At 61.3% G+C, this 19,828-nt stretch overlaps 1 protein-coding gene across 1 annotated transcript in view; it reads left to right on the forward strand.

The window, feature by feature from the left end:
• The window catches only part of LOC117639866, an 81,167-nt gene that overhangs the window by 38,680 nt on the left and 22,659 nt on the right, over positions 1-19,828 (forward strand). The window contains exons 3-6 of the mRNA XM_034375811.1: positions 13,180-13,420; positions 18,361-18,432; positions 19,027-19,144; positions 19,246-19,360. Of these exons, the coding sequence (XP_034231702.1) occupies positions 13,231-13,420; positions 18,361-18,432; positions 19,027-19,144; positions 19,246-19,360 (495 nt within the window). The 5' untranslated portion in view covers positions 13,180-13,230. The remainder of the gene's footprint in view (positions 1-13,179; positions 13,421-18,360; positions 18,433-19,026; positions 19,145-19,245; positions 19,361-19,828) is intronic.

The raw sequence follows: 19,828 nt of genomic DNA on the forward strand, positions 1-19,828 counted from the left end.
CAAAGGGAAGAGGCGGCGGGGTCTCGCGGCGGGGCAGCCCGACTCGCCGATGAAAGGTGGCGGACCAGTGTTTGTTCGGCGTGAGGTAACAGGGTGGTGTGTGTACGCGCGAACAGCGGTAGGCAAATTATCTAACGCTCAACAAATTAAACATTAATTTTTTTTTTTAAAGTTTTTGAAAAGTATTTTTTTTTTAAGTGAACTTAAACACATTCAAAATTTCGAAAACTGCCATTGAAAATTTTTTTGGTAGGGTTTTGCTTTTTTTAACCCCCACTCTGACTGGTGGCACTGCCAGGGGCTGAGTAGGCATCTCCGGTCGCACCCACCCACCCACCCCACTGCCGGGCCTACCGCGTCGATGCGGTGGATGTCTCGCGATGATCGAACTGCTCATCAAACCGCCCAAATTGAAAGTGCCTCCTTCTTGCAGACTTCCACCCCCGCGTGCGGGTGGGAAAAGCAATTTGCCAGTGCAGTGCGCCGCGCCACCCACAGGGCAGGGCAGGGCCTCGCCGTCACGACCGCCGGACGGAGCGGCCTGAGCAGCCGGAGCAGACAGCTAGTTAGCCGCGACAACAACTTTTCCAGCGCGCTGCATGGCGCTGCATTGCCCGCTTATTGCTGTTAATTCCAAGTTTTCACTTTTGGAGCTTGCGCGGCGTGCTGCTTGCTACCGGCAGCGCGGTGCGGCGCCGCAATGCAGGCAGGGCGGGCAGGGCGGGGCGCAGGGCTGCCACCACGCCGCCAGGGGCCACGGACCCGGACCAGATAAATCAACCGCTGCCAACCTAGCGCTATGACCGATTCAATTGTTTGCTCACTCACACCGCATCCCCCAACCGTAAAGGCCGGCGTCGTTGTTTTGCCGACGAGTCGCCGGCCGAGACCTCCGTGCCCCGGCCGCCTGCCTGCCTGCGCTCGCGTGTGATTTCGATGAAATATGCAGCGTCGTTAAGTTGGTAACCGACCCTGGCCAGGGCGCGCTGGCGCGCTGGCGCTGGCATGCAGGCTGGCCACCCATGCGGCGGCCTGGGCATGCACGGGCACGGCAGCACTGCAGGCAGGCTGGGCCCGTGCGCGCAGTGCCGCCGGCCGGGGTGCCGCGGTGCCAGGCCTGCCAACCAGGCCCGTGGGAATGCATTATTAGCTACATTGTTGCCGAATCGGGCCGCTTTCAGTCACTTTGGGCCTCAGTGTGGCCAGCCTGGGCAGCAAGCACGCAACGGGAGCGCCTTCCCGGGAGTTATTAGGCCAGTTAGCAATTAGCGTGACCGTACGGAGTGGACGGAGTACCTAGCACTGACGCGCTGACCGTCGGGACCGTCCGGGAGGCGAACCCGGCCAAGCCAAGCCGTCCCGCGCGATTCATCGATTAGCATGAAATTGGCGGCTTTATGTTACGGCCGGCTTGATTGGCGCTTTTCGTTTCCCGCTATGTCTGTCTCTCTCGCACCGCCGCGGCACGCCGGCACGCCCCAGAGTGCGAGAGAGAGGGGACCGGGCGACGACAGGGCGGCGGCGGGCCGTCGGGGACAGATTCATCATTCAAAGTTGGGAATTTGGCTCGGAATTCTGGCAAATCGGGTTCGGCCGGGCGTCGACCCCTCGCCTCGTTGGCGGCCGATCGCGCATCGCGTGCGGAGCGTTGCGGAGCGGTGCGGAGCGTCGAAGCACCTGTCGTACACCTTTTGTGGCCGCCCCGCCTCGGCCGCGCCGCCGCCGGGTACTCGAACCCGAGACCTTCGCCAGCGAGGCTCGGTGTGATGCACTGCACGGCGAAGCACGAGGAGGCTTCAAAGCGGCGTGGCGTCCCGGCGGGACCGGCGCCCTATCAGCTGGTCCATCACAGAAGACGCGGACGTGCGGTGCTTGGCCGCGCCGAGTGGAGCCGCGCCGCGTCCGGGCAGCGTCCGGGCCCCGCGGCCGGACCGAGCCGAGCCGGCAGTGAAACACTGAAACATCGGGTCACGATCACCTCGCCCATAATCCTGGCAATGAAAGTGAGCATCCTAAGAGCTCGCACACGCACTACACAGACACACGCGCAATTACACACACACACTCACACCCACGCCGTTTTATTTGTTGAATGTGTTGCCAGTGAAAGTGCGCGGTGATGATCGCGCGGTCCGTCCGTGCCGTCGGACCTCCGTCGCGCCATCGCGCGTCTCCAATTGTCATATTCTTGCGGGACATTCGCATCCGTCTGTCCGTCTGTCCGTCTGTCGTCTGTCTGTCTGTCCGTCCGTCCGTCCGCCGGCCAGTGGGACTGCCTCAATCCGCGGTGACGTGCTGTGTGTCTTGGCCTTCTCGTCTCGACGTGCCAAAGGCAGCCAAAGGCAGCCATAGGCCCTGTGTGTGTGCGAGCTTTTCTCCGTCCGCTCGTTTGCAAACCTGCAAGCGGCAGGCGGCCTGGGTCCCGTTCGTAGAAGCCTGCCGCGAAGCGCAAAGCCTGGCCTGGCCTGGCGCAGCCCGGCGCAGCAAGCCGGGGCGAAGCCGCCCGCTCTTCTGCGTCAGACCGGCACTCTCATTCCAGGAACGTGACATCACGATGAAACGAATGTGACAAAATGTGTCACGTTCCTTTGAGCATCGTGTCACATTCGTTTGAACACGAATCAGCCATAAATAAGCTTGATCGCATACAAACGAATGTGACACGATGGCGCGTGGCGTCAGCCTGGAGAGTCTGCGATGCTGTCCCGTGGAACGGAGCGGCGCGGCGGGACTGCCTACCCAGTCAATACCATTACCATTGAGGGCAGGCGCCTTCGGGGGACAGCCGGGGACAGCCTCACTCACGCTAAGCTGAATGGGACTCGAACCGAACGTGTGACCCCATCAATGGATTGCTCTCCGAACGAGGAACCCATTGGTGGGGTCACGCGTTCGGTTCGAGTCCTGTTTCGAGACTCTGGAGCTGAAAACGCGTCTAGAGTTATGGCCGCCTGCGCTGGTCTTCTGGCCCACTGTGCAGCCGGTCCCGGAAAGTTGTCGAAACTGCGAAAATGTGAGGGCATGATGTGCGGCGGTTCCCCTTTCCCTTCCCCGCCTGACGCAGCCTGGCGAGACACCGCGACACTGGGAGTCCCGGCGAGTCTTCCTCGGAACCAACAGATGTGCCGACAAGGACGCCTCGCTGCAGCCCGCCGAGCCTGCGAAGCCTGCGGCCAGGCAGCCTCGACCCGAGCGGGCAGGCAGGGACCATGTGGCCGTGCCGCGCCGCGCCACGACGCGCCAGCCTCGACGTACAATACCGACCAGTGGCATAATACGGCAGCAGGTGCCCTGGCCGCGGCGCCCGGCTGGCCGAGTCCGAACGCTGCCCTCGTCGCCCCGTCTCCCTCGCACCCCAGCCGGACGCCCCGCGAGAGCGACAGAGACGGAGCGAGCCTGGCTTTCGGTGCGGTGCCCGCCGTGCCCGCGGTGCCCGCACTGCATCGCTTTCTATGGGCCTAGAGGCGACAAACAATCGGATAAGAGAAACGCACCGTTTCCAAAATGCTGCTAAAGAATGCAGGCTTGCTTGCGTCGCTTGCGCGGCTTTCGCGCGGTGTTGTAACGCCCTTTGATAAACTGCCGGCCGGACAAGTCGGACACGTCGGATCCGTTGGTCGGATCAGCGAGGAGTCGGGGAGGAAACTGCATAGAAACAACGCCGAAAAGGACACAATGCGTCATCATTTGGCCCCCCTCCCGCGCGATCGAGTTTTGAAAAGCAATGAATACCTGCATGAAGATTGTCTCAAATTTTTGTCATCAATAAATATTTATGTTTTGAGGGGGAGGGGGTTGGTGTGGCCCATGCGGACCCACCCGCCACGCGCGACCAAGTGGACCAAGCCTCCGGGAGCATTTGGACGCAGTCATGTGAGGAGCGGAGCGGGTCTCTGAATCCGAATTGGTTCGTAATGAATGAATGAACAATGGCCTGCTTCCTCCATTGTGCAACCGCGAGAGCCTTGTCGCCGTGTCTGCTTGTCCGCCGCTTGGACAAACATTTGAGGAGCAGTCAGGAAATCTCAGGCCGCGCCGAGCACACCCTGTTGTGCGACCCTGTTCCGCGACCCTGTTGTTGGAGTCTCGAGTCTCCAACTTCACTGCATGCTTTCCTGTCGCCAGGGTGGCACAGTGGGCCAGAAGACTGCTGCATGCGGCCAAAATCCCAAACGCGTTTTCAGCTCCAGAGCCGCTAAATGGGACATGAACCGAACGTGTGACCGCACCCATGGATTGCTCTTTGAACAAGGAATCCATTGGTGGGGTCACACGTTCGGTTCGAGTCCTGTTCAGCGACTCTGGAGCTCAAAACGCAGTCTTGGCCGCCCGCACTGTGGTTCCTCTGCATGGTTCCGGCTGCATGCCAGGGTTTGACCAGTGGCTGTCTGTTTCCTTCAATACCGTCTCAAAATGTCGAAGAACCACCAAACGTGCCTGTCGTCTGCTTACACGGAGGCGCGAAAAAAAATCGAAGCTGTCTAATTGCAGTTGCCTGGGCTAATGTTTACACGGCGTGGAGTGCCTGCTCCTCTTTTCACCACTCAGCATCAGTGAAAGTCCAGGTGTGTCCGCGGGGACCCTTCTGTGTGTGCAATGTACACTACTCCGTCCAGGGAGAGGGGAGGGGACAGGGAGAGGGGGGAGGGAGAGAGGGGGGAGGGGGAGCACTGTACGAGGAAACATGACTTAGTGTTCCACTGCGCGCTGTCTCTTGCGGTAACCACTCGGTGACCACTTGGTGGCGGCACCACAGAAAATATTGACACCGCGATGACAGCGGTCATCAATCGGAACGGTATTGGTGCGCCGCGGTGGGCGATCGCAGCGCTTGCGTCAGAGCGAGATTCAACTACTTTTTGACCAACTTGGTCGGAAAATCGTTGCGGTCAAAGCCAAAATCGTTGTGGTCAACGTCTTCCCGATACAGGGCATGAAAGAGTAGGGTCTTAAGAATACTAGGGCGTCGAGGGAGGCCTTTTACGGCGACTAGATTGGACACAGTGGCCACCCAAAGTCAGCAAAATCAGCAAATTTCCGAGATTCAACTACTTTTTGACCAACTTGGTCGGAAAATCGTTGCGGTCAAAGCCAAAATCGTTGTGGTCAACGTCTTCCCGATACAGGGCATGAAAGAGTAGGGTCTTAAGAATACTAGGGCGTCGAGGGAGGCCTTTTACGGCGACTAGATTGGACACAGTGGCCACCCAAAGTCAGCAAAATCAGCAAATTTCCGAGATTCAACTACTTTTTGACCAACTTGGTCGGAAAATCGTTGCGGTCAAAGCCAAAATCGTTGTGGTCAACGTCTTCCCGATACAGGGCATGAAAGAGTAGGGTCTTAAGAATACTAGGGCGTCGAGGGAGGCCTTTTACGGCGACTAGATTGGACACAGTGGCCACCCAAAGTCAGCAAAAACGGCTATTTTCGGAGATTCAGTCACTCTTTGACCAACTTTGTGACGTTACTGGTCCCAAACCCGAAGGCCCCGGCAGATTTTCTGGCCTGTCTGCCCTGGCCAGCCCGAGCCTGACGAGGAGAAAGAATTGTTGATAAACATAAATAAGGTTACTTGGCGGTTAAGAAAAACAGCCGGAATAAAAAAACGCGCGTCCGGCGTGGTATCGCCGCATCGCCGGGTCATTCTTCTCCGCGGCTTATTGGCTGCTCCACGACGTCCACGACGTCCACGACGTCCGCCACGTCGGCAAGGCGCGTTGATAAGTTCTCAAAGTGGCGACGCGTCGCGCGCGGCGTTTGGCGCGGATCTATCGGGACCCCCATCTCGATTGGCCGGACCCGCCGCCCGGTCGTGCGCCACTCGGTACCGTAACACTCACACACACACACATACACACACGCACTCACGCACGCGCGTGGTTATCTATTAATGGCCTTACCGAGAACGGGCATCAGGTTTGACGCTGCACCGTTTCGTTGGACTCGGCGGGGCGCGCCGGAACGGCTGGTCTCTGGGTCACCGCGTGGGGGTGGCCCAATGCAGGGGCGCCTAGGCACAACGGATTTGCCAGAAGACCGGTGGAGGCGGTCAAAATCCCGGACGCGTTTTGAGCTCCAGAGTCGCTGAACGGGACTCAAAGCGAACGTGTGACCCCACCAATGGATTGCTCTCGGAACGTGGAATCCATTGGTGGGGTCACACGCTCGGTTCGAGGCCTGTTCAGCGACTCTGGAGCTCAAAACGCGTCCGAAGCCACTCCACTGCTGGACTGGCCCTGTGGCCGAGCCGGGGCCACCCAATCGCCGCCCTCGGCACTGCGATGCGCTGTGATGCGGCGTCGCCGAGTGGGCTGTGATTGGAACCGTTTGGGGACCCCTTTTTTTACAGCCGCATTTTACGCCGGACGTCCAAATCGGGCGATTTGGTCGACCGGCGTGTGTTTCACGTGTTTTACGGCAGCGGTGTGTGAAAATAGCACACGGCGCGCGGCGCTTTTGTCTGCAGCGACGCTTTGATAGTCAGCCGTAAAAAGAAATAAAAATACGACGACGTCAGAAAAAAAAACTAGTCGCGGCTCTAGATTGATGATCTGCTTGACAAGTTCAGGTGTGTGTTTCTGTTTTGACGAGGCCCGACTAACCGGTGAGCTGCCTAGTGACACGCGTCTAAATTAGCTCAACTTTTTTTTCATAGTTTTATTTTTCTTGTCGCTTTACTTTTTTCTTGACGGCGTCGCAGGGGAGGGGCGGCTTTGGCGGGGTGTCGCCTAGTTCGCTAGGGCCTCGCGCTCCGCCCCACCACGCCCCCGCCCACCCCGCGTGGGGCTCCGTGGGGCCCCACCACGCCCCCGCCCACCCCGCGTGGGGCTCCGTGGGGCTCCGTGGGGCTCCGTGGGGCTCCACCACGCCCCCGCCCACCCCGCGTGGGGCTCCGCGGGGCTCCGTGGGGCTCCGTGGGGCCCCACCACGCACGACCCGGCCCGCGGGGGGTCTAATAGGTGTGAAGCGGCGCCTAGTGCGTCGTGCCGCTCGTGTCACGGGGAGGCGTGGCGGGGCGGGGCGGGGCGGGGCGGGGCGGGGCGGGGCGGCCTTGCGGGGGCGAACGGCCAGGTCTCGGTGCATTGTTTGCTGCAAGCGCCGGCCGGGTCGCAGACTCGGTCGCAGAGCAGGGCGTTGTCGCGCCTACACTGCCCGAAAAAACGTGATCCAGCACGAGGTGTTGGCTTTAATTTGTCGCGAAAATGGGTTAAAGGTACTCCCCGGCGGCTGGTTTATCGTTAAGTGGAGTGAGGAAGGGCCCGCGGTGGGACACTACTCAGGACGCGTCACTGGGCACGTCGCCAGGGCCGCCAGCGCCGCCGGGGCCTTCGTCGCCTCGCGGAGATACAAAGATAAGGAAGTGCCGCGGGCGGACCGGGACGGCCGGGACGGCCTGGACGGCCAGGACGACGGACGCGCTCCGAAAGCTGTTTCCGGGCCGCGCCGTTCGCGGGGACACTGCGCGAGGGACGCACAGTGGGCCAGGAGATCGGCGCAGGCGGGCCAAAACTCTAGACGCGTTTTGAGCTTCAGAGTCGGTAAACAGAACCGAACGTACGACCCCACCGATGGATTCCTCGTTCGGAGAGCAATCCATCGGTGGGGTCACACGTTCCGTTCGAGCCCCATTTAGCGATTCTGAAGCTCAAAACGCGTTGACCTAACCTCACTTTTCCGCGGTGCGTAAGGGAACTCCCGCACCGCCGCGGCGCGTAAAACGCGGCCGAGTTTTTTGACGGCGCTCTGCGGCGTCGCGTCCCGGACGCCAAAACCTCGATGAGGCTGTTGGCGACGCCGGGCGACGCCGCGACGCATCGTGTCCGTCGTGACGGGTTTCTCGGCCCGCGGCGCTGCGGTGGACGGACGGACGGGCGGGCGGCGGACGGAGTGCATCTCATGCACGCATCTCGGCGGCGTCCGCGGCGTCTCGCGAAGAAAAAGGGGCGATCCGGGCTCGGCTTGGCTTGGCAGCGCTTGGCAGCGTCCACCACGACTTGTTGCGGGACCGGCCGGCCGGCCTTCCGCCATCAAATCAAGTTTACGAGATAAGCTGGAAATAGAATTGCTCCCCACACTCGGACAGATCGGCCTGCAGTGATAGCGGCCCGGCCGGACAGTCAAAGCCGTTTAGCTGCTATCGTCCAATTTCGATTACTCGAAGCACGACCCTCGGTAACTGTAGTCGACGTGTTTATCTTTTGTCTGGGAATTGTGTTGTCGACAATTACCGCTACTTGGTGCGGTGATAGCTTCGTTTAGAGTGAGTGCGCGGGACTAGATTAGGCTCACGCTCGGTGGACCGTTGCATCGGAAAAGCAGGAGTGCCACCCTGACGAAGAGCCCGGCGTATAAGGTGTTGGTAGCGCTGGGGCGCTTCTAGCATGGGCGAGCTTGTACTGGGTACTTCAAAGTTAATGCCCTGCCTGTGTTTTCGTGTGCTTGACGTTCGTGGGCCCGTGGACGTGGACCCTTCGCGGAACTCAAAGACCAAAAATTGCTCCTTTTTGGACAATTTTTTTTAAAAAATTTGTAACACTGTAAGCTGACCTGCCGATAATGATCTGTCGTGCTCAAGTGGCGCATGCTGGGGCACGCCGGCCGGCCGCTGACACCAACCGCCGCCACGTGCCGGAAAAAGCGCGCTGCCTGCCAGTGCCTGCCAGTAAGCGCGTCAGTTCAGCCTGCGAATAGTGGCGCCCTCCTTGTCGCACCTGCAGGTCCCTGCGGATAACGCTGGCGAGGCCGGGTCGCGCGGAAACAGCCCAGGCCGGGCCGGGCCAGGCCGGGCAACATTGTCACGGCAGCGCGGCACGCGGCGAGCGCAGCCCAGCAGCAGGGGTGCCAACCGGAACGCGTTTGATTGGCAACACTGATGCAAAGAAAGGAGGGTGCGTTGCGCAATCGCCGCTATGCGTTTTCTCCGATTTTGCCTCACTTTCTCCCCCACGACAGCGGCATGTGTGCGTGTGCACGGAAATGGGCGCGGAAAATGTCACCGCCGGCTTTCCCGCCAAAATGGAACGCGGCCCGGCACACTTTTCCAGCCGAGCTAGACTTGTAACAGGTGACTCGCCCAGCCCAAGTGTGCGGTCCGCCAAGGCAGCCAAAGCCGAGGCACCCCAGACCCCTCCCGGTGCACCCGCTGCAGGACGCGCAGGTTTGTGTGACTGATGTCTTCGGAAGGATGTGGGTCAACGCCCCGAGGGGCCCGGGGGCCCAGGGGGGCCTAGAGCGGCCCAGAGGGGCCTAGGGGGGCCCCGCGGCCCGGTGGGGGGAGCAGCAGGCGGTGCATGCGCGCTGCGGGGCACCTGGGGTACCCTCGGTGGAATGGGCACCGTACCTACACGCTGCATACAGCCTGCTATGTCTTTGTCAAGCGCAGACGGACAGGCCGGCAGTCGGACGGACAGACAGACGGACGGCCTGACGGACGGACGCGATATTTTTCACCCACGAAATGAGAAGGTCTAAATGCATTGGGGCGCCGGTATGGCAGCACCCCCGGTGCGCACCCATGGGCAGTAGACTGGTTTGGGGGGCGCCCCTGCGCCTTGAGCTCCTCCAACAGGCCTCAACCAAACCAACAATGCTTCTCGTTCTGGGCAATCCAGGGGGGCATAAGTTGGCAGCATTTGCACTCTTTGGGGCTCACTTGCAGACTGTCCACGGCTTTGGCCCGGCGTGCGCACCAAATCTAGTTTGGCGCAGGACGCGCCGCCCGCCGAACTGCCTCAGAAAGGTCGGTTGTCGTTTTCTTGCTCCGCGACCGGGGGCCATAAGTGCAGAGGACGGAAGCATTGCGCTGTTCGGCTGGGGCTGCACCCCAAATAGTGGAGGGCCCCCCAGGGAGAAAGGGCCCCCGCCTCTGTCTTCTGTCCGAAGACGGGGCCCCCGTTTAATAACGATTAAAATTCAACGTGTTCGGACTTTAAAAGAGTGATGGGCAAACCCGAACTGCATGCTCACCCTGGTTTAAAATTTTTGTTTTCCCTGGGTTTTGCAACCCGTGGGGTTTTTTCTGGCTATTTTAGGCTTGTTTGTTCCCTTAAAGAAGCTGGCGGCAGCTTGCATAATGAACAGCGTGTCCCTATCTGGAGCCGAGAAGCGCCATCCCCGCCAGATAAGAGCAGCCTTGCTTGCTGATGCAGCTGTTTGACTTCCGTGGCGTCGCACCTCGCCGCCGTATGGAAAATAACGGAAAATAACTCGAAAACCATTCACTGTCTTCGGTGCGCAGTGGCGCAGTGCCACACACATTGTAGAGACACCTTCCGCATGAGGGCAAATGGGCGAGGCGAAACACTAAAAACCATAAACAGCGCCGCCGAGTGCCGTATAAATCAAACAACAACAACAACAACTGTAAATTTAGCCGCGCAAAATAAATGCCGCCCTCGGCACGCTCCGTTGTGCAATCTGCCTGAAAGCGGAGCGCGCCGGAGCAGGGCGCCCCGTGGGCCGTGGGCTCCACGCCGCCCTGGTCCCTCTCGCAACCCTTGCGGGCCGCGGGCCGCGCCTCGAGTGCGAGAGAGACGGCGTGCGGCCCTGCCCTGCCGGCCCTGCCCTACCGCAATGGGATTGGGACGCGAACGGCCGGCGAGCACGCCAAGCACGCCGAGCAGGCAGCCCGGCGAAGCCACTGGCAATACACTAGGCACACGGTAGCGCCTGATTGGCCGCTACATGCCGCGCTGCCGCGGCGGGGTCGCCGTCAGACCGCGCCGTCAGCGACTTGAGCGACGACGCTATTGGCAGCGAGCATCTCCTGCGAATAACACTGCAGCCCATTCACGAGCCAAACTGGTCCAGACTGGCCTCCCCCACGGCTCGGCGCAGCGCGGGCACCTGCCTCGGGACCATTCCGAAAAAAAGCTTTTAGCCGCTCCGTCCCGCTCGCACGCGTGGGGCCCTCCGTAGGCGTGCGAGAGAGACAGCGCGACAGACTCCTGGTGGAGGAGCGCGGCCAGTCTAGATGGTATCGCTTCGAAGCGCCTCGGTCATTTGACTTATTAATTTATAGCATTACGAAGCGGTGGCGCAAGCTGTATTGGCGGCGGGACGCCAGGAACAGAGCCTCGAACCGAGCAGCCAGACAGACAAACGTTGGCGGCAAACGCAATTCATTTTCACGACCGAAAAGGCACCTGCTCTCTCAAAATGACTTCATCGATGTTTTTAAAACGTAGAAGAATTCTCGTCCGTTCACTTTCCGTTTCGCGGCAAGTACTCACTAACAGTGGACGGACGACGTGCGTTGCATTAATCATAAAAAAAATAACAATTACCGCCTGCGAACAATATGAGCAGTGCGACAGGACAAAAGGCGCAAAACTAGGAGCACGTCAAAACGGTAGGCCGGGCCGGGCCCGCGTGCCGTGGGCGGCACTCATTGTAAGCTAATTGAGTTTCCCCAAAGGCCCGCGCGAGGCGCTGTAGTGCGTTATGCCGCTCGGACGAACATGGCCGGCACATGTAAGGCGGGAACGTAGAGACTGCGTCGGGCTGCGGTCGCGCGGCATGCCTCGGCTTGCCTTGGCGCAATCGGCAAATTCGCCGAGTTACGGTGTGGCGGAGACGTGCCGCACAGTGGGCCAGCAGACCGGTGGACGCGGCCAAAACTCTAGACGCGTTTTGAGCTCCAGACTCGCTAAAACAGGCCTCGAACTGAACGTGTGACCCCGCCAATGGATTCCTCGTTCGGAGAGCAATCCATTGGTGGGGTCACACGTTCGGTTCGAGTCCCATTTAGCGACTCTGGAGCTCAAAACGCGTCTGGGGTTTTGACCGCCTACACCGGTCTTCTGGCCCACTGTGTGCCGCCCTGCTCCTCAGCCACCGTGCGCGCTGCCGCGGACGGGGGGCTGGGGACCCGGCCAGCCGTGAAATTGAGGAAATCAGCCGGTGGACTTCGGCGTGCCTTTGGCGTGCCTTTGGCGTGCCGCCGCGCGGCTTTCCTCGTGGTCCAGCAGGCGTCGCCCGGCGTCGCCCCACCCTGCGGCCCTCCGGACGCCCCGGACGCCCCGCGAGTGCGAGAGAGACGGAGAGCGACGCGACCCCGGCGTGACGGCGTGACGCGGCGACGCGGCGACGCCCGGCGTGGCGGCGCGTGGCGCCGCGAGATGGTTATCGGTCAATCGCTTGATTAAGGCGCTCGGATGGTAATGTCGTGGTTCATTTAGCACGGGGTGATGCCACTTTCACGTGCTTTTCTCAGCCGGCCCGGCTCGCACCGGCCGCGGAGCCTCGGACGTGCCGGCGTGACAATACAATGGCCCGCTGCGAGGCTGCGAGGCACTAGCGTCGCCACTAGCGTCGGCACTAGCAGCGCAGGGCCTTGCAGGGCTTGCGGGGCCGTGGGGGGCCGCGACGCCGCGACACGTAGCATGAGTGTGCATGAGGGCCTCGACGACGACGGCCGCGTCTGGAAGTCTGGATTCCAGTGACTTGCCACCACCAGGGTGCTGGACCGTGGCAGGGGTGCACAGTGGGCCAGAAGACCGGTGGAGGCGGCAAAAATCAAGACACGTTTTGAGCTCCAGAGTCACTAAATGGGACTCAAACCGATCGTGTGACCCCACCAACAGATTGCTTTCCGAACGAGGAATCCATTGGTGGGGTCCCACGTTCGGTTCGAGGCCTGTCTAGCGACTCTGGAGCTCAAAACGCGTCTAGAGTTTCGTCCGCCTCCACCGGTCTTCTGGCCCACCGTGGGGTGGCGAGCCACTCGTGTGTGACTGCCGTTGTGTCATTCTTCCGATCACGTTGCCCCCCACGACGACCACTTATCAGCGTAGTGGTGCGGACGGTACAGTTACCGACCGAGGGGACGGTCTGGCTTCGCGAATAGGGACCATTTGCCACGGATTGGACGCCACGCCCGGATGGCACGGAAATGACACAAAGGGACGAACCACCTCGGCGAGACGCGTCGACGCGTCGAGTAACTGTTCGTTCCACTGCTTATCTCGGACAAATACGTGGAGCCGCGTGGCGCATACGGCATGAGGCGCGAGAGAGGTCGCTCCACTTTGGACCCGTTCTCGAAAATGGGATGGAAGGCTGTCTAATTATTGCGGGCATTCCGACCAAAGATGTATCGATCGGGGAGATCCGATGCGTGTGATTGCCCGTTGTTTGTCGACCTGTCAGTACATTTCCCCCTTTCCCGTTTGTTCCAGGTTGCCACTCGTCCTGGATGCCGCCCCAGTGCTCGGCCCGCCGGCAGCAGCATGCCCCTCGCCAGCCCCGGCATCGTGGTGGCAACCCTAGGGGCGCTGGACCCGCTGGACCCGCTGGCGGCCATCCCCCACATTGACAGCGACGAGGAGGATGGGCTGGCCGGCAAGACGCTCCCCGCGGCCCAGGGCGGCGCCTCGCCGGGCCCGCCGGGGCCCCCGCACAGGGAATGCCTGCGCTCGGGTAAGTGGATCCAAGTGGAAAGCATTTTGAACCTCTGGTAGTCGCGGAATGGGCAGAGTCCCATCTAGCAGGGCTTCCCAAGGGCTTCCCTCGACGTCCTGGTACTCGTTCCTGCCCCGCGCCTTGGGAACGCCCCCACCTCAGCTAGTTGGGGAGCGCCGGCCCCGCAGAGTTGCCCAAAAAGTGATAAAATCTCTGAGACGCTCCTACTTAGCAGTGCTTTGAAAAATAACAAGGCGTTGCGTTTAGCCTCCGGAACTTTGGGGGATGGTGAAGTGTCGCGGTGCGCTCGGCCGTCCGGCCTGGTACCGCCGCAGCCCACGCAGCTGGTGGTTGTTATTAGTGCTGTGGGTGCAGCCGATGGTGCAGGGGTAATAAGTCCTTGGTGTAATACCTGTTCTCACCTGGCCATGCCGGGCCATGCCGGGCCATGCCATGCGCGGCTTGGCCAGCCCATCTTATCGACACTCCTACCCACGACGGTCTGCACCCCGCCCCGCCCCGCCCCGCCCGCACCGGTATGAATACTTAATGAAGCCGTTGATTGAAGTACCCGATTGCATCAAAAAGACACGAGTTTTCTGTGTCCGAGGAAGGCTGTGGCGCGCTGTGGCAGGTACCACCAGGCCGCGGGGCACAGCGCCCAGGGCGGGGCGGGGGGGGGGCGGGGCGGGGCGGGGCGGGGCGGGCGGCGCTACCTGGGCAGGGCCCGCCTAGGTGTTTATGAGCCGTGACCCCAGGGCCAAAACTGGACGGAAGGGTTACCGTGGGCGGACCCATCCGGGCCGCGGCCTGGCCGGGCCTGGCCCATGCCTGGCTAGGCCCGGCCCGGCCCCACCCATGCATAGCACAGCGCGGGCCGCGGGCCACACCGGGCCACACTGCAAAACTGCCATTCCACCCCAATCAGTGCAGCGCGCGCGTTTTTGGCGCGGGAAAATTGAATGACGCGGTGTGTGGTCGCTCCCGTGCGCGCGCGTTTGTGTGTGTGTTTGTTTGTTTGTGTGTGCGCGTGTGTGTGTCACCCTAACGGTGGTTTGGATCGGGCGGCCCGATTCCCGCACCACTCGCGCGCCCACGCCCCGAAAGCCCGTTTAATTCGGGCTGATTGCGATGAGTATGATTGGCTTGTCCATTCGGACCCTTGGGCCCCTTGGGGCACCGACACTCCGAGGCGGGCCTGGCCCGGGCCTGGCCGGCGCCCACACACCCACCTGTCACGGCGGCCGGCGAGGTGGCGGGGTGGGAAACATCATTTCCGAGTGTAAGTAAGTGGGCCGTGGCCGCGCATTAATAGCGTCATGATGGGGGAACGGCAGGCGGGCAGGCCTGCAGGAAAGAGAGGGAACTTCTGTCAGCTTCCAGTGGGGGGAGCGAGGCGATTTGGGTAATGAAGAATGAAGCACACTGTGAAAGAAAGCGCCGTTTTGTCGATTTCGGCCGACTTTGGCAGTATTCTTCACAGTGGCGCTGCTCGACAGTTTCCGACTTGCTTCCGCCTGCTTCGGCCGGTTCACGGTTCACGGCCGCTGGGCGGGACCCCCTGGTCCCCGAACCCTCCCCGCCCCGGCCGGGCGTCGAACCTCTATTGCCGAACCGAACAGTGCGGACAGTGCACCTTGATTTAACTCATTTGACTACAAACGCGCGGCGCGCAGCCTTTCCCGCGGACCCCGCAAGGCAGGGCAGGCAGCCCAGGCCACGCATTGAGTCATAGAGCGCCTCGCACTGCACCGCGCGCACCGCGCTTAAAGCCACGGCCACTTTCACGCCGCAACTTCATTTCTATTACGCCGAGTGTTTTCCTTGCCGATGCGGGGCGGCGGCGCGGCAGCGGGGCGGCGGGGCCATAGAGAGCGGAATTCGGCTGGCCGGCCTGCCTTCCGCGCCTTCCGCTGTCCGCGCCGTCCGCGCCGACCGTGTATGAAAACGTTTCCGCCTGGGGTGCACTCGCTCCCCTACTCACACACACACACACACACACACACACACACACACACACACACACACACACACACACACACACACACACACACGGAGGAGCCTTACCTCGACCTGGGCAGAAAATAGTTTGCACCCGCAATGCAGCGCCCCGGGGGGAGGGAGGGAGGGAGGGGGCACATGAATTCGAATGACAGCGGCACCGAGGGACTGTCTCTCTCGCACTGGGGCAGTCAGACAGACAGACAGACAGACAGACAGACAGACAGACAGACAGACAGACAGACAGACAGACTGCCCCCGCACGCGATGCACTAGGGGCCGCCAGCGCGACAAGCGTGCCCCGGTGCCCCGCGCGGCGGGCCTTGCCTCCGCCTTGCCTCCGCCTCGCCTCGGCCTCCGCGGACGGGCTTGACGTTGACGGAACGTTCCTTGACAGGCGGTGACTCGGGCGGTGATGATAGCCCGGTACACTGCGCCCGAAAAGAAGCGGGCTGGTGTTATCTTAATAAGGCGTTGTTGGTCTTAAGGCTCGCGAACGGCGCGGCGTGTTGTTGGAGTCGGAGCGTATACCTGGCGCGTTCTGCGCGGGAGTGCTGTGCTGTGTGTGCGCTCGGGCTGGCGGGGCCACTGAAAAATATCACTGTAGTAATTTTGCGGGTTAGCAACCCTCTTGGCCCGAATTGAACCTTTTTGGGAGAGACGACATTTCGCTTCGAGGCCTTCGTCTGGTAGTCACTTAGTCTGATTCCGAACTGAGGTCGACGTCGCTCCGGCTCTCTCGCACTCGTGGGGGTCCGCACGGGGTGCGAGAGAGACGGAGGACGACGGTTTGCCAGCAGCGCATGGCAGTGTGCTGCGGGCCCCACACCACACCAGCCACCCAGACCCCCTAATGAAGCGGCCGCAGTGACGGAACGTGAGGCTGAACGCTGTCTCTCTCGCACCCCTACGGAACGCCCCGCGAGTGCGAGAGAGACAGACGGACCTTCCGCGCGACGTCGCACCCACTTAGTGCGGGGCGACGCGATGCAGTGCACCAGCCCGGGCCGCCGATCCGTCCGCGTTGTCTCGCATTATTTGCCTCGCTTCTCCACGTGTCTCCACGTGTCGCTGTTCGGGGAAAGGGGAGGGGCTCTTTCCAGCCGGTACACGTGCGGCGTTTGGGCACTGTTTGTGTTTGAGCAGCGAGAGGCGCTCGAGATAAGAGGAAAACTCACTTTTTTTTCATTTTTCCTTTTTTTTTTTTTTTTTTTCGTCTTCTTGATGCCTCCCGAACGGGCTGGACATTGACCCACACAGTCGAGCGCGTACACGCACACACACACACGCACGCACGCACGCAGGAACACACCCATTGATGGCGGGCGGCCTCAGCGTCCCGCTTCATTCAACTCTTTTTGTCGGCAACAACAACAGCAACAGAGAACAAGGAAAACAAGAGCACCGGGCCCGGCCGCCTGGCCGCCTCGGCGGCTTGACTCGCTGCGAGTGATAATGCCGGAGGAAGTGTGACGTTGTCACTCAAAAGTGCAAGCAGAGTAAAAGAACGACGAGTGTGAAGACGACGTGCCGTCCGGGGAGAGAAGCAAGCAGCGGTCTCCTCGCGGTGACGCACAGTGGGCCAGAAGACCGGTGGGGGCGGTCCTAATCCCGGACACGTTTTGAGCTCCAGAGTCGCAAAATGGGACTCGAACCGAACGTGTGACCCCACCAATGGATTGCTATGCGAACGAGGAATCCATTGGTGGGGTCACACGCTCGGTTCTAGTCCCATTCAGCGACTCTGGAGCTCAAAACGCGTCTGGAGTTTGACAGTGCACAGGCACACGGCCCTGTTGGTGACAATGTAATAGCAGTCGCTCATCGTGGTGGTGGTGTGTAACTGTGTTGCGCGACATTATGACGTCCATTTCACTTTCATCGTCACACACATCCCTTTCGCCCTATCGGTCTGCGCGCCGTGCCGCGCCGTGCCGCGCCCTGCCCCGCTCGTCGTCATGGCGATGTCACGCGCGACACGGCACGGACACGACACGGCACGGACACGGCGCCGCCGCGCGGCCATGTCCATCCCGACATTGCTATTGCAATTGCAATCGGTGTGTGACGGCGGCTGGTGCCGTTCGCGATCGCCGCCGCGTGGCGTGGCACGGCACGACACGGCACGGCACGGCCGCGGCGTCGTGAGATCTCACTGCCCTGTGACCCGCGGGGCAGTGGCAAAGCCGTGGAGTAGCTGCTGCCGCAGACTGATGCCGAACACTGCTCCGTCTCTCTCGCACCTCCGCGGAGCGTCCCGTGAGTGCGAGAGAGACGGAGCGACCGCTCGGAGTCAGCCTGCTGAGGGCGGAAGCCGGCCGCGACTTATGGCGAGCAGTGGCACGCCACGGCACGCCACGCCACGCCACGCAAAACAATGGAGAGTCATACGGGCATCCAGGCGGCAGACTTCGAACGTGGAAAAGTCATGCCCGGAACCTTGGATGCGAAACTTGGCGCGTAAACTCGAAGTACAGCGGAGGCGGCACCGCGTGGCTAATGGGCGGACCGAATGCCCAAATGAATTCCCCTGACTAGTTGTTTTCCCACTCGCCCGAAACAACTACTTCCACTGGAGTGGCGGGGCGGGCCGGCAGGATGAAACGATTTGACTGCAAAGTAGCACGGGTGTGTCAACGAACTCGTGCGTGCGGGCAGCGCGGGCGGAGGGCCCCGAAACAGTTTGTAGAACCTAATTGAAAAGGCCGCCCTGGGCCTCGCCACGGCCTCGCCCTGGCCGGGCCGCACACGCTGCCGGCACGCCGCCCCGCGGAGGGTGCACCAAGTGTGAAAATTATTCCGGTAATGTGATTGCACTGCGTGGCGGCCCGTAAATTGGCCCGCCCGGAGGAGGTCCTGGAGGAGGTCCTGGAGGAGGCGGGTCCTGGATGGAGGTCCTGGAACGAGGTTCCAGGGAAGTGGCGCTAATTCTCACACGTGTCTTCCTTCTGTTGCAGGGAGCGTGGTTCCGCCCAAGAGCATCGCCGAGCTCTCGGACCGCCAACTGTCCGGCGGCGTGCAGCTTCCAGGTTAGTCTCTAATCCATTGGTGGGGTCACACGTTCGGTTCGAGTCCCATTTAGCGACTTTGGAGTTCAAATCGCGTCCAGAATTTTGGCCGCCTCAGGTCTTCTGGCCCACTGTACCGCGGTGGCCCGCGGTGGCCGCTGGCGGCCATGTGGCCCACGGTCGTGGCGCCGGGCCCGGCCGCCCCCGTGTCGGACAACAAGACCGTGCCGTGGGCTGGCCGGGCAGGCCGGGCAGGCCGGGCTTGACCTTTGCAATCGAGAGATGAAAGGGTTCAGTTATGCCACGCTGCACACCGCGGCTTGGCGGCCGCGTCGCGCTGCCGGCCGTGCGACCCGTCTTTCATGAAAGTGAAACTGGATGATGGCGGCCAAGGCACGTAATGTCCACGGAAAGCCCCCTCCCCTCCCCTCCCCGCGCCAATCGCGGCCGGTGCAGCTCGATTGCTCATGATCGGTTTTCGATCACCGGCGCGGAAGGAAATCAATTTAGCCGGTCGATGGGCCGGCTGCAGCGAGATCATTGCAGTGCGAGCTAACTTGACAATTTCTGGCGCCGCCGCGCCGCCGCCGATGCTTAATGTCGTCCTGCCTCCAGGTGTCCACGACGTCACCGGCCGCCCGCTGGTGCTCTACGACGTGGAGGCCGCCGAGGCCGCCAGAGTCACCACCACCGAGCTGGCCGCCGCCCTCTTCTACTTCATGGCCGTCGTCAGGTACAGTGTGCAGCCCGCTCGTCTGCTGTCGTCGGTTTTCGCTGAATGGCGAAAATTTCAATTCGCTGTGTTTTTATTTGTTTTTTGCTGTGTGTCTGTAGGCGTGACATGCGCGGCGACGGCGTGACGCTGCTGGCCGCGATGGACACCCTCCCGGACTGCGAGCAAGGCCTGCGGCGACTGCGCGCCCTGGACGAGGCGCTGTGCCTGCTCACCGTGAGTCCGACCGTCCAACCGGCAAACTCTCGGTGACAGAAAGCGAAATTCGGGAAGCAGCAACTTGGAGCCAGCTGCCCGCCGCGTTGTTGCGAGGAGCCTCCACTGGAAGACCTCACGTGCCGTCCGCCAGCGAAAGTTAAAAATAAAGTGGCGCACGGGCAACGAAAGTTTTTTTTGTTTTGCTTTTTTGCGACGTGACACTGCGCGGGTCAAATGCCTCGGCCGCCGCGCACCGCGTTAAGGCGTTAAGGCCGCCTCGCTGCCTATCTCGAGGCGTGTTTAACATACGGCAACGCACGTGCCAGGCCCCGCCCTGGCCCCGCCCGCCGCGTGCACGTCGGAAAACGCGTCGCCCTCAAAACACGAAAACAAAAACCGAATTTTTTAAAAAATACAACTTGGTTGTTGACATTTTGTTTTTATTTTGCAAAACGGTTAACAGTTGTGAGCGCGGAGTAAAATTAT

Source organism: Thrips palmi, unplaced genomic scaffold, assembly GCF_012932325.1.
Source record: "Thrips palmi isolate BJ-2018 unplaced genomic scaffold, TpBJ-2018v1 HiC_scaffold_12, whole genome shotgun sequence".
NCBI lineage: Eukaryota > Metazoa > Arthropoda > Insecta > Thysanoptera > Thripidae > Thrips > Thrips palmi.